General features: G+C 40.9%; 1 protein-coding gene across 2 annotated transcripts in view; it reads right to left on the minus strand.

The window, feature by feature from the left end:
* Window positions 1-1,766: 1,766 nt before the first annotated feature.
* LOC109891299 (cadherin-22) overlaps window positions 1,767-14,267 on the minus strand; it is a 121,940-nt gene continuing 109,439 nt past the window's right edge. For both annotated transcript variants that reach the window (XM_020483733.2, XM_031827054.1), the window contains 3 exons: window positions 12,465-12,582; window positions 9,562-9,813; window positions 1,767-3,555 (listed from right to left, as the gene is read on the minus strand). In XM_020483733.2, coding sequence (XP_020339322.1) covers window positions 3,038-3,555; window positions 9,562-9,813; window positions 12,465-12,582 — 888 coding nt within the window. In that variant the 3' untranslated portion in view covers window positions 1,767-3,037. The remainder of the gene's footprint in view (window positions 3,556-9,561; window positions 9,814-12,464; window positions 12,583-14,267) is intronic.

Raw genomic sequence — 14,267 nt, forward strand, 5'->3', positions numbered from 1 at the left:
TACACGTGGTCTGCAGTTGTGCTGCCAAATTCTCTAAAACAATGCTGGAGGTGGCTTATGGTAGAGAAATGAACATTCAATTATCTGGCAACAGCTCTGGTGGACATTCCTGCAGTCAGCATGCCAATTGCACGCTCCCTCAAAGCATCTGTGGCATTGTGTTGACAAAACTGCACGTTTTATTGTCCCCAGCACAAGCTGCACCTGTGTAATGATCATATTGTTTAAATCAGCTTCTTGATATGCCACACCTGTCAGGTGGATGGATTTTCTTGGCAAATTAGAAAGGCTCACTAACATGGATGTGAACAAATTTGTGCACAAAATTTAGAAATATTTTGTGCAAATAGAACATTTCTCGGATCTTTTATTTCTGCTCATGAAATACATGTTTTGTTTCCCAGCAAGAAAACCAAATAATGTCACTCAAACAGAAGGGGGAAAAAACAAAGAGTTACTGACAACCAAAACAAAAGGTAGTGTTTTAGGAGGAGTTCTGAAAGACTCCTATAGGGGTCTCTACTGAAAGTTGCACAGCAACAACTGAGACCTATGACACCCACCATGAGCTCCTACTAAATGTACCCACTAAGGAGGCAAACAAAAGAAAAACCCACACCAAACTTAGACAGCAAGCAAACCAAAAAGTGGAGGAAACCAAAAACAGGGAAGTTCAGATCAAGGATTGTACTTTTAGATATCAAATGGGGCACGCTGACTAAAGGTGTTAACACTCCACATCTCTCAAAACAACTGGAGCACTGGACCAACCATTATTAAATAGCACCTGGGCCAGCACAGGTGAAAGCCCTTCCCACTAATGAGATAGCAACCAGCACAGATGTAACACATACCGACTAACAAGGTGACACCAATTGGTGCGCCCTACGTGCTCAAACTCCAAACATAAATAGAAAAAACAAAACCTGTAACACATGAGACCAACACTTACCATGTTGGTTTATATTTTTGTTCAGTATACTTCTGGCCCACAGTCAAGCTGAAGATTTGATTATCAGAATTATTTTTACTGATCAATAGGACCTTGAAATTACGTTTTGGAAGTGGATATTCAGCCAGGAGATTGTGATTAAGGTAAAATAGGAATTGGTTAAGTTCAGGATCATGTTTACAATAAGTGTTAAGTGTTAGGATAAGTGTTACATTTATAAGATTAGGGATAGGGATCTGTCAGCTGAATGTACACTGTCCAACGCTTTCCAATGTCCTGACTCAGCACTCAAATAAGAAAAGTGAACTTTGAGCTCACCATGAACCTCCAACTCCTTTGAAGCATAACCACAAATGTTATGAGTGGGCCACCTTGACCACCACCACAGACCACAAAGATGAGACTGAACTCCATATGCGAGTATCCTCAGGTGACCATGTCAAATAATGGGTTTGGGAGTAGGGAGATACTCTGAACTCCATTAATCTGCATCTGGCCATCGTCAGCAGTAATTATACCGACACATTCTGACTGTACTGTAGTGGAACCAAGCTACACAATTAACTTCCTGGATGCAGGATTATTGCTCCCTGAAAAGAAACAAGTCTTCAGTAAACAAGTGTCATCATACCGTAATTACGAGGGTAGTTTCACTGTATTGGATCAACTACGATAAGATAAAACTGTATCCTGGCAATACTGTAGTGACTCTCAAACATTGACTTGGTAAGATAAGATGTAATAAATCTATTAGATCATAAAGATCTCAGTTTTTACAATGTGGAGAAAAAGCCATCAGTCTTTTTACAAAACAAATCATTACATTTTTTATTGATTTTCTTTTCCATACATTTGCAAGTTTAAGATCAACATTAAATAGGTTTTGGATACTGGGTGGAGGAATTCCATCTACTCATCCCTTATTTCTGTACCTGTCACCCCACATATTCATCCACCCTGTGAAATAAAAGTAATCAAATCTTCTGGAATAGGAAACAAGTTGGACACACACATACAAATTCTGGAATGAACAAATACCCAACTCCATGAAAAAAACACAGTCATTTCATACAGTATAGTCTTGAATCACTTGTGCGGATTGTGCCTTATTGCCTTTTTAATGGCGGTGAAAAAGCAAAAACCCAGTTAACACCTAATGTCCCGCATCCTTCATCACACCTTAGAAATCTTTACAATACATTGAAAGCATATCAAACCAAAACCAATCTTTGCACTGAATCGACTCATCCTTTGTTCTCTGACCCTTTTCTTTTTAGTCGCGCTCCGTCTTCCAGTCGTGTTGTCTATTTTACAAAAGTGTTCCTGAAAAATAAATACAAATATTTCCAAGACTGCAGTTGTTTGTGACCCAAATATCACCTTTGTGAAGTCCTCTGCTACGTGCTTATACAGAAGCTCTTCTCTCCTCAGGTTTTTTTCACCATAATAAATATTTCTGTATCATTCTTCATTGATGTCCATTGTTACAAGTGGTGCGGTGATTATGGACAAAATAAATACATAAATACAAAAGGAATAAATACATTAATATTTGTTCATAAATAAATACATATTTATCACACATACATATTAACCCCCTGCTGAGTTTCATAACGTTCATTTCTCTGAATGTCCTCAGAGCCTCCACACTCACAAAGCCAAAAATGGACCAGTCTTTGACTCCAGACAGAAAATACCCAGAAACAAATGTAAAATGTAATTGTATTGTAACCTGTGGTGCACCACTTATATTGTATTACGTCTTACTCATTTGTTCTTTACTGTAAAGGGAATAGTGAATGGATAACACCTCCTTTAATCCCTCATTTAATCAGCCCACCTTTCACCATGACTTTTCAAACCATGTGAAAACTCAATGTTTCTCTTTGAAAAAAAGTCAAACTTGAAGTTTCGAAATAAGATTTTTTGTTGTTGACCAAATTGCTTTCCGACTCACACTGACTGGGATTCAGTTCTGTTGCTCTGAAGGAGTTGGAGGAGTGCTTTTTAGGACAGTTTTGACACTGGGCTCTTGATACAGTGCTGGGGATGGAAAAGGAGAAAGGGTCTGGGCCGAGGACACCGCTAGGAGCCGTCTTCCTCAGGATGTCCCGGGGCATAGTATCCCGCCAGTTGCCTGAAGCGCGGCCCCCAGTCGCTGAGGTAGGAGAAATCCTGATCAGATGTGGTGGACAGGGTGTGGATGGAGCTGAGAGAGAGGGCTGGCGAGCTGTTTCCCTCAAAGGCGTACGTCTGGAATGAGTCGTAGGGCGGCACCGACAGGTCGCCATCTGTCTGCTCCACCTTCTTGCGGATGTAGCCCTTGAAGAGGGAGAAGTCGGCCGCCTCGCCGTCACCACTCATCCGCCCCTGAATCCACTGGGGCAGCGTGCGTAGCTCAGGGCCTGACTCGGACAAGCTACCCTTGGTCTCTGGAAAGTCAAAGAGGTTGCGCAGGGTACTCATGTCGTAGGCCTGCGTGTCCTGCTCGCCGCCACCCTCGTCGTTGTACTTGATGACATTGTCGCGCATGTCCTCCTCATCCTCCGACATGCTCTGGCCCTTGCGGTGACGCTTCAGGGTTAGGATTAGCAGCACCAGGACTGCAGAGGTGGAGAAAGAGCATGGGATTAGGGATTAAGGGGTTTAGGGATTAGCCGCATCGACAGTGGGGAAGTCAGAGCCTAGGAGGTGTGTCTGTGCTGTGCAGAAGTTGTGAGCCAAAGCTCTGGATTATTATCTGGAGTTGCCAGTGAACATTTGGAGAAACTCTCAGAGAGTAGCTGGTAGAGAGTAATTTCACGTCATGAAGCGAAGACTAATGAATTATACGAATGAACAAAAACATCTGCCCTTTTGTAAATATTCTCTCAAGCACAAAGGGGAATAACACAAGACGAATGAAGAATATTGGATTGTGCAAATGGTGGGTGGCTAATGAAATTACAACAGTCTTTTTTGTATTTATTAGCAAAAAGTTTGCCCTTTCCTTTTCCATCTCTGGTTTTCCAATTTTGATTTCACCCCAAAAAAGACAGCAAATTGAAGCTTAAATGATGAAGGGTAACATTTCCAATGCATGGGCATTGATTCTCCACCAGTGCACAAAGCAAAATTCCTAATTGCTCGCCCAGAAATATGTTTTCAAATGCTTAATAGAGGCTGATCTGTTCATCAATACTTATTCAAGTGAGACATGCTGCATTAGAACCAGACAGAAATTTAGAGCAGAGCTCTACTGTTTTAGCGTCCACCAACAGAGGGTTTAATGACAGAAAAAATTAAGTCTGAATTAAAAAGGAAAACAACTGAGATGGATCACTTAATAGTCTAATGAGGCGGAGGAAAAACAAAAGCTGTATCCATCCCAATAAATCAATCAGGGCTTTAATCCAAGCTTACTTATTTTAATTACTGCCTGATTAGAAAACTACCACTTAGCTGTAGCCACCCTTCTCCAGACATATGGTTATTCCGGAGGGGCTCCGATTGATTAATTAATTAAAACTTCCTGTCTACCACTTACCAAACTAAATGTCAGCGCTATGACAACAACACCAATCTTCACTAATCTAGTCTTCATCAAATGTGGAAATAAAAATATAATGACGATATGAATATTCAAACAATGTAGATCATGACTATTTTGGAGTAATATGACGATTAATATGTATATCAGTACTATTACCATTACTATTATTATTGGGATTGAAGCCATTACCGTTCCACGCGTCATGAGGTTGATATGCTATCACCTCCATCGTTGAACATTGACTAATCTAGCATGTGATGATGGCCATCAGGGGGTCAGCTCACTAATGACTTTCATTAACAGTGCATTCAGAAAGTATTCACACCCCTTGACTTTTTCCACATTTTGTTGTATTACAGCGTGAATTTTAAATAGTTTTGTGTCACTGGCCTACAATAAATACCCCATATTGTCAAAGTGGAATTATGTTTTTAGAAAGTTTGAAAAACTAATTTAAAAGAAAAAGCTGAAATGTCTTGAGTCAATAAGTATTCATTGAATATCCCTTTGAGCATGATGAAATTATTAATAAAATGTTGGATGGGAGTATCAATACACCTAAGCAATGAAGTGAAACTACAAAAAATGTCAAAAAAATGACCTGAAAAAAGAGTGTTATGTTTGGGACAAATCCAACACAACACATCACTGTGGTACCTCTCTTTATATTTTCAAGCATGGTGGTGGCTATATCATGTTATGGGTATGCTTGTCTTTGGCAAAGACTTGGGAGATTACAGTCATACCAGCAAAATCACTACAGTACAGTCTGCAAAAAATCTACAGTGAATATTATAGTATGCTATAGTCATGTCTGCAACAACACTACATTAAATACTATAGTATATAAATATAGTAATAATACAGTATTTAGACCATAGTATACTATAGTATTTTTTCATGTGAGTTAGTTGTAAATGTGTAACATGTTTGAACTAGGACCACAATAAAAATACATGAAACGTTTTTAGTTATTCTCAACAAATTTCTAAATTCATCGTATCCAAATTTATGGTTGTATTTTGTTTTTATATAGTCAAATAAAATCAATCACTCAAGGGATACTACAGTGTGGAGTATATTATTCTACAGTATACTACACAATTCTATAGTAAGCAATACATGATAGAGGGGGAACCTTAGAGGAAATTCCTGGCATGAGCTCCCCAAGGACACCCCGTTCAAATCAAAACAACATCGACAAAGCTAGCAGGTAGCAGTAAAGCTAGCTAGGAGTCCCAATCGATCTAAAACTTCTAAAGTAAGCACTACGTGTTTGAGAGTTAGTACAGTGTGTACTATAGTATTCTATACATTATACAACAATGTTCTAAAGTAAATACTACATGATCATGGAATACTACAGTTTGTAGTATAGTATTCTACAGTACACTACAACATCCTATAGTAAGCACTACACGATCGAGGGGGATACTACAGTGTGTTGTACAGTATTATGTTTTATCTTAGTGGAAATGGAAAATCAGAGGGAATACATTGGCTGCTTCATTCTTGTTAAAGAGATATGAATTCAATCTTTCAATGTTACTGTTATTTGCAGTGTTACAGTGACGGTAACATAACACATCATCACATTTTGCATGTTATGCATGGCATAATGCACAGCCTATGGTATGTCCTGCGTACATGTTGTACCTGCCTTGTCAACATGTGGCTGCTCCTCTGTGTACAGAGTGCTCCGATAAGCGGTCCAGACAAGACGGGCAATTTACCCTTGGGCTGCGCCAAGCCACATGAGCCAAGGAGTTCATCACAGCAGATGGGGTGTAATTGGTACGGATGTGCGCAGATTCCTCGCCGCGCCAAAATGGATTCATCACGTCACCCACTAAATTAACTGATGGAGGGATTGTTTGTTTGTTGCTAATTAGGGAGAAATGTGTTTTCATTTCGCTCATCATGCCATCTAATACAGTGCTCTAATACAGTGCTTGGGTACCTCCGGAGAGCTGGGTTATCCCCCCAACCACACTCACAAACACGTACAGATCAACAGGTGAGTTGGTGGGAGTCATTTTGTTTGTGAGTTCTATGTGTGTGTCTAGGCTCTCTGTGTGGTTATATAGGCTGTGTGTGTGTGTGTGTGTGTGTGTGTGTGTGTGTGTGTGTGTGTGTGTGTGTGTGTGTGTGTGTGTGTGTGTGTGTGTGTGTGTGTGTGTGTGTGGTGTGTGTGTGTGTGTGTGTGTTTGCGCTCATTGTGTGTGTTCTGTGGGTGGATCGTTGGGAAGTCAAGGCTGACACACAGGTAAGTCAGTCGTTTTGCTCCAATCCCTATCGCCCATTAACACACAAGGTGGCTGTTAAACACACGCTGTCCGTTCTCATTCCCTTGAGCCCAGTTCAGCTCAGCTCTCTCCCAGCCCAGGACCTCCACTATAATTGGCAATACCTCAGTGGTCTTAGAGCTGCTTAGAGCACTAGCCACTTAATATAGGTGTTGTTTCCATTTTCTACCAATTAATATCAATCAGTCAATATTCATTTGTGTGTATCTGACATTACTTGAACTGCGATCTTTTCAAATGGGTGAAAATCAGCCAAGGTATTGGCAGAATTACACTGCAAACAGTAAATGGGAGTTTAATGATGACAAATATCAAATTTCATCTTAGGCTACTCACCACCTGCTTCACCAAACATACGCCACATCATATTTTATATCTAATTTTCCTTTCAACAATGGGAAATTTTATGGACAGCTAGTTTTTGAAGACAGGAACTTTACTGAGATAGCAGGTTTAGGGTACGTGGCATTTCAATTGAGTTAATTTAGGAAGTACACTGATATTCCAATTCAACATTTACATGCATTGGGGAAAACTGAAATTAAAAGGTCTGTTTTAATTCCTGACTTTAAATGGCCCTTTGAGGTGGTACAGCTATAGTACCACAAAACACAGTACTTTTTAACCACTGCTTTTTATAGTTAAGCTTGCCTGATTCAGGTTTGTACATCATCTTAACGTTTTGGTTGAGGGCCAAAAGGCATTTGAAATCGAATCAAATCAAATTATATTCGTCACATGCACCGAATACAACATGTGTAAACCTTACAGTGAAATTCTTACTTACGAGCCCCTAACCAACAATGCAGTTTAAAAATATATATATAAATACGAATAAGAATAAAAAATAAAAGTAACAAGTAATTAAGGAGTAGCAGTAAAACAACAATAGCGAGACTATATACAGGGGGGTACCGGTACAGAGTCAATGTGCGGGGGCACTGGTTAGTCGAGGTAATTGAGGTAATATGTACATGTAGGTAGAGTTATTAAAGTGACTATGCATAGATGATAACAACAGAGAGTAGCAGCGATGTAAAATAGGGGGGGGGGGGGGGGCAATGCAAATAGTCTGGGTAGACATTTGATTAGATGTTCAGGAGACTTATGGCTTGGGGGTAGAAGCTGTTAAGAAGCCTCTTGGACCTAGACTTGGCGCTCCAGTACCGCTTTCCATGCAGTAGCAGAGAGAACAGTCTATGACTTGGGTGGCTGGAGCCTTCCTCTGGCACCGCCTGGTATAGAGGTCCTGGATGGCTGGAAGCTTGGCCCCAGTGATGAACTGGGCCGTTTGCACTACCCTCTGTAGTGCCTTGCGGTCAGAGGCTGAGCAGTTGCCATACCAGGCAGTGATGTAAAAACCCCAATTAATAAAATATAGGTTCCTTTTGAAGCTTACTACGCTTAAGTTAATAAAGAAATTACATCAAAACTACCCTAAAAACAATACTACCTCCCTGATTCAGAGATACTGGATGACCCAAGGTAAATCCCAAATGGCACCCTATTCTCTAGTGCACTACTTGACCAGAGCACTCTGGGCCCTGGAATAGGGTGCCATTTGGGTTGAAACCCCAGCCTGTTCATCAGTCATTCAAAACAAACGAGATGTGAAACACATATTAGCAAAGTAAGAAAAAAATAAACTGACGACGACGTGCACTGCTTTCGTTTCTACCGCAGCCAAAATAGGAACGTTTTGCCAGTATTGACAAAAAAATCTTCTCTCGCCTAGCACTCCTGCTGAGAGTGTGTGTGTGTGTGTGTGAATGCTGGTATCTGAGAACGTCTGGAACGCCTTGTCTATTTAAAGAGCATCGTTCCAGGGAGATGCGAGTGCTGGGGCAGCTCCCCCCTCCCACCTTCTTTCTACTAGGCCTCCCACTCTCACCATTCAGCTCCCCCTCCCCAACTATTGTATCCAACTATTGTCCAACTAAGTCCAACTATTGTATGTACTATCCACTTGGGGGGAAAAAAGCTCATGAAAGGGGATTGAGAGTTGCCCAACTGCAATGTCACAAATATGGAAAATTGTGACAGAAAATAGAAAACAAATCATAGATACATGACATTCATGAATGAAGGATACATCTGTAGATGTAGACTGTACTTTGGTTTTACAGTCCCTATACTGTATTATTCACATTGTTTTGAATGATTCCCATTTACTCATATATGCCACGTACTTATACCTGTATTCCCTATACTGTATATATTTGTCTACTTCTCTCCTGTTTTAAAACAAAAACATTGTTCTGTGTCCTGATAGACCCCCATCAGATCATGCAGAGCAGATGTCTTTCCTTTATTAATGGCAGTTGTAAACATAGTTAATCCTATGTTTACCGAAAAATCTGTATCCTTCAATTTGATCCTATCTCCAGATTGTGTCTTTACAGTTGACTTATTCTACCAGAAGGGCGGTTTCATTAATTTGTGACTCAGTAAATATTAAACAAGTATGCAATTTATTTTGTCCAAAAACCGTACAAGCAGACTAACAGGTCAACGTGATGTTTGTTTTAAATAGTTTCTTTACCCAAGTGCTCACTTATTTTGGAGCTAAAACAGATGATTGCAGACCTAGATTCAAATAACATTTTTTTTTCCTTTCCAAATACTTGGAGCATTTTATTTCCTACAGTGCCAAATGGACGGGGTTGCACTTTTAGGACTATGCTGTTGGTTATTTTATGCCAGACAGGCTCAATCAAGCGCAGCTAAATTTGAAGGAACTCAGTTAAATTTTCACTTTGTTCCATACTTACCAATGAGTATGAGCATGCAAACCAGTAGGGCTATGAGGGCCCCGGGACTGAGTGAAGTGCTAATGGCGTAGGCGGTGGCATTGCAGGACTGGATGGTGCCCTCCGGGTCACAGCCACACACGTGGATGGTCAAGGTGCCCGTGGAGCTCAGGGCGGGAGGCCCGCTATCCACTACCAGGATAGGCAGGAGGTAGACGTTCTGCTCGTGGCGGTTGAAGCCTGAACGCTGTGTCCGGATTCCCGCAGTATTGTCTGGAACAAAGAGATACAATATTATACCAGTGGCCTGTCATACCTTCATAACTATCTGCTGTTGGCGGTTGAAGCCCAAGCGTTGGGATCAAATCCCTGCAGGGTTATCTGTAACATAGAGACATAATACTGTATATGAGATAATACTAGAGTGGCCTATGCCATAGACCTTCATAACGTGGCGGTTGAATTGCCAACCTGCATAGTCATGTTGCCGATATGCCAATGTCCATTATAGTGTTCCAATTTTACAGTCCCACACAGGCAGACAAGTCAGAGAACAAGATAATTCTGTAAAGAAATGTGATGCTACCTGAGAAATAGATTTGCCTCTGCGCAGATAGGTACTTGACAAGAAGCTGCCATGTGGGGAATCGTACGTGGCTCGTTTCATCTAGTTTTCTCTTGTTCTTAATACCACACATTGTTTTGAGGTGTTTTGAATGATGTCATGTCTATGATAATATGGCTACAATTCGCTAGTTAGCTAACCAAGAACTGTAACTGTCTATTCATCACACATTCTTTTTAGTCAAATGTAACCAAGGGGAGAAAATTGGAGGATGCCAAATTTGAAATAAAACCTAACTGGTGCACGGCCTCTCAGAGAGACATATACAATACATACAGCATCAGGCGTTGACAAATATAGTCCGAATATCTAGTGTGGATGGATTTGTATATAAGACGCTAGACAATTCATCACTGGAGGCATATATCACTGTCATCGATGCAGCTAGAGCACTTCTCTGTCACAGGCAGGCAGTACACTCTTCCTATCACCATGGCTGTTTGTGTACAGGAACTTTGCTGAGTACAATGTCTGTGACATTGACCCTCTGACTTTGACTCTGCATCCTATTTCATAAGTATGCCTTTCTGAACGGACAGAAGAGGGATGCAGTAATCTTAGGCTCTCTCGTCGTTGAATTGTAACTTTCCAAAAGACATTTTGATAATCACCTTGAAATGGCTAAAATGGTAGTTCCCTAATAATGTCATTATTCATTTCACTTTGAGATTCATTGACAAAAGCGTTAAGAAATTACCAATGGTGTTAAATTACTTGAGGTAAGTACCAGAAAGTATCCATACCATCTTAAACCCATTGAAAATAAAGGGACATTTCATTGCACTAATAGGTGCGTTGACAAGTGCGTTCTAAACAGTGTATTTTTTAGATATTTTATGAGGCGACAGGGGAAAGTATAAGCTAATTATGCGTGTTTTATTGGAATCGTTTTTTTAATTGAATTTCTTGTTAATTTACATGAATCAGATTAGTAAATTCAAAATGACTTATTAATAGTAACAAAAACTGATCTGACAAAACAAAACACACACGCTTTATAACAAATTTTCCAAACCGCGACTATAAAGTCAATAAGTAAAGCAAGACGTCTTGCTTTTGCGACAACTGTAGACCTTTGATCCTTCAGTGGCGAAGATTAGCTTTGCAGACTTCCAAAAATAATCACAAAAAAGTTTTGAGGAATGAAAATAAGTGCCTGTTTGTCTTCACGTGTCAAAGCACGAAAACAGAATGGAATGTGAAGCCGTGATGGTGAAAAGAGAAAGTGACAGATCCAATCTGACAGGTTGACAAATGTGTCCATGAAAACTGAAGAACAGTGGAAAAAATAGGTGGGAGGATAAAAGGTCTGAGCCACTGTGTCTCTGTGTGAGAGCATGCATACTGCTGAGCACATAGTGTGTGTGTGTGTGTGTATTTATGTGTGTGTGTGTGTGTGTGTGTGTGTGTGTGTGTGTGTGTGTGTGTGTGTGTGTGTGTGTATGTGTGTGTGTGTGTGTGTGTGTGTGTGTGTGTGTGTGTGTGTGTGTGTGTGTGTGTGTGTGTGTGTGTGTGTGTGATGCCAGCATATAGGTTTGTCTGTGTGTATATACGTGTGTGATTAGTTCAAATAGCCTGTGTCAATGCATGTGCATTTGTGTGCTTGCCTGTGTCTCTGCGTACATGCATGAGTCTGTGTGTGTATGTGGGCGGAGGGGTGAGTCGACTCATGGAGACGCTGAGCCCGTGTTTCCCAGTACCCAGGCCCCCCTGCCCAGGCATGTGACTGCGCTACACCAGGCCACGCCACAGCCTCCTCTGACATTTGCCTGGCTCGCTCCTCTGACATTTTCACCATGTCAGATCAATCTTGATTAGGCCACACGTCACATCCACTTAGGTACCCATTTCCAAAGAGGGATTTGCTTGCTAACATGTCATCCCGCTTGGCTCCATGGAGTCAGCGTTTTGAAACAACAACAAAAAGAAAAAGGTTTGGGTCCACTGCAAAGTCGCCACTAGAAAATGGATGTCCTTACATTGTGTTTCATAATGTAGGGGCACTTATATTAATTAAGCAGAACAGTATGTCCATATACTGCATCATATGCCCATATGACACATACTTTTCCAGCTACACATATTTCACAGTATATTCAATAACCTTTCATGCTACACAGTTTGACTCATTCATATCACATATGACACAGTATACTCTAACAGCTCCACTCACGCACGGGCAGCTTAAAGATCCTCTGAGGCATTGCACAGGGATGTCCAGTATCATCCCTCAAAATGACCTTCAGAGTCGCTCTGTAAGAACTGTATGACCTCTGACCTATAACTTTTGACCTCTTACCTTTGACATCCCACAGGGTGAAGTGGCGGTTGTTGGTGGCCTCCGGTGCCAGGGTGAAGTAGTAGCGGTGGCCCAACTGCGGCTCGTCCCTATCCACCACGCTGATAGAGTGAATGAGCTGCCAGAGAGGAAGGAAATCAAGACACGAGGATGACTTTACACGAGCCACCATTCCTATCCCAGCCATCCCTTAACCTCAAGACAGCCCCGCAATGAAAATTCATACCTCCTCATTCTATTTCATTGAAGCCAGCATTGAAGCGCTAGTTGATAAATTACGTTTTCACATTTAATCAGTGTGCCACGGACTGATGAGTAGAGTAGCACATGGAAGGAAATATGGGGAACTTTATGGTTAACCAAATTAGCTGCAGATATTCAATTAAGTGACTATCTAAAACAACAGATGGGTCTCTTTATAGAGGGGAAGGGGGGATTGAAATAAAAGGGGACACATCAGGCATTCCTCCTAAAATCCAACGTTCAGTTCTCATTATACGCTTGTCAACAGGCTCGTACAGTTCTGGATTTATTACACACACACACACACACACACACACACACACACACACACACACACACACACACACACACACACACACACACACACACACACACACACACACACACACAGAGAGTAAAGGGGATCCACACACATATGCATGCATCTCTCGATGTTCACACACGGACAAATTGTTCCTAACAGTAACACTTTTAAAGATGATTAAAGCTAAAGATTTGGAGAGCCGCGTGTGAGGACATGATTCCCTTTTCTGGACTTCTCTATAAGATAAGTCTTGTGGGAATAAATCAAGAAGTTACAACTTGTTTACAAACATCTTTGGGATCGGTGTCCCTTCCACGGGATGGTTGAGCTAATGTAGGCTAATGCGATTAGCATGAGGTTGTAAGTAACAAGAACATTTCCCAGGACATAGACATATCTGATATTAGCAGAAAGCTTAAATTCTTATTAATCTAACTGTACTGTCCAATTTACAGTAGCTATTACAGTGAAATAATACCGCGCTATTGCTTGAGGGGAGTGCACATTTTGAACATGAAAACTTATTAATAAACAAATTAGGCACATTTGGGCAGTCTTGATACAACATTTTGAACAGAAATACAACGGTTCATTGGATCAGTCTAAAACATTGCACATACACTGCTGCCATCTATTGGCCAATATCTAAATTCCACCTGGGCTGGAATAATACATTATGGCCTTCCTCTTGCATTTCAAAGATGATTTTCTTTTTCTTTTTTACAAATTCATTTTGTTTTTGTATTATCTTTTACCAGATCTATTGTGTTATATTCTACTACATTACTTTCACATTTCTATAAACCTCAGTGTTTCCTTTCAAATGGTACCAATAACATGCATATCCTTGCTTCAGGGCCTGAGCCTTGCTGCTGGTGATTCTTTGATCCACCTCTACACAGACGACACACCATTCTGTATACTTCTGGCCCTTCTTTGGACACTGTGTTAACTAACCTCCAGACGAGCTTCAATGCCATACAACTCTCCTTCCGCGGCCTCCAACTGCTCTTAAATGCAAGTAAAACTAAATGCATGCTCTTCAACCGATCGCTGCCCACACCTGCCCGCCTTCCCAGCATCACTACTCTGCATGGTTCTGACTTAGAATATGTGGACAACTACAAATACCTAGGGTGTCTGGTTAGACTGGAAACTCTCCTTCCAGATTCACATCAAGCATCTCCAATCCAAAATTAAATCTAGAATCAGTTTCCTATTTCGCAAACAAAGCCTCCTTCACTCATGCTGCCAAA

This window comes from Oncorhynchus kisutch, linkage group LG1 (assembly GCF_002021735.2).
Source record: "Oncorhynchus kisutch isolate 150728-3 linkage group LG1, Okis_V2, whole genome shotgun sequence".
Classification (NCBI taxonomy): Eukaryota; Metazoa; Chordata; class Actinopteri; order Salmoniformes; family Salmonidae; genus Oncorhynchus; species Oncorhynchus kisutch.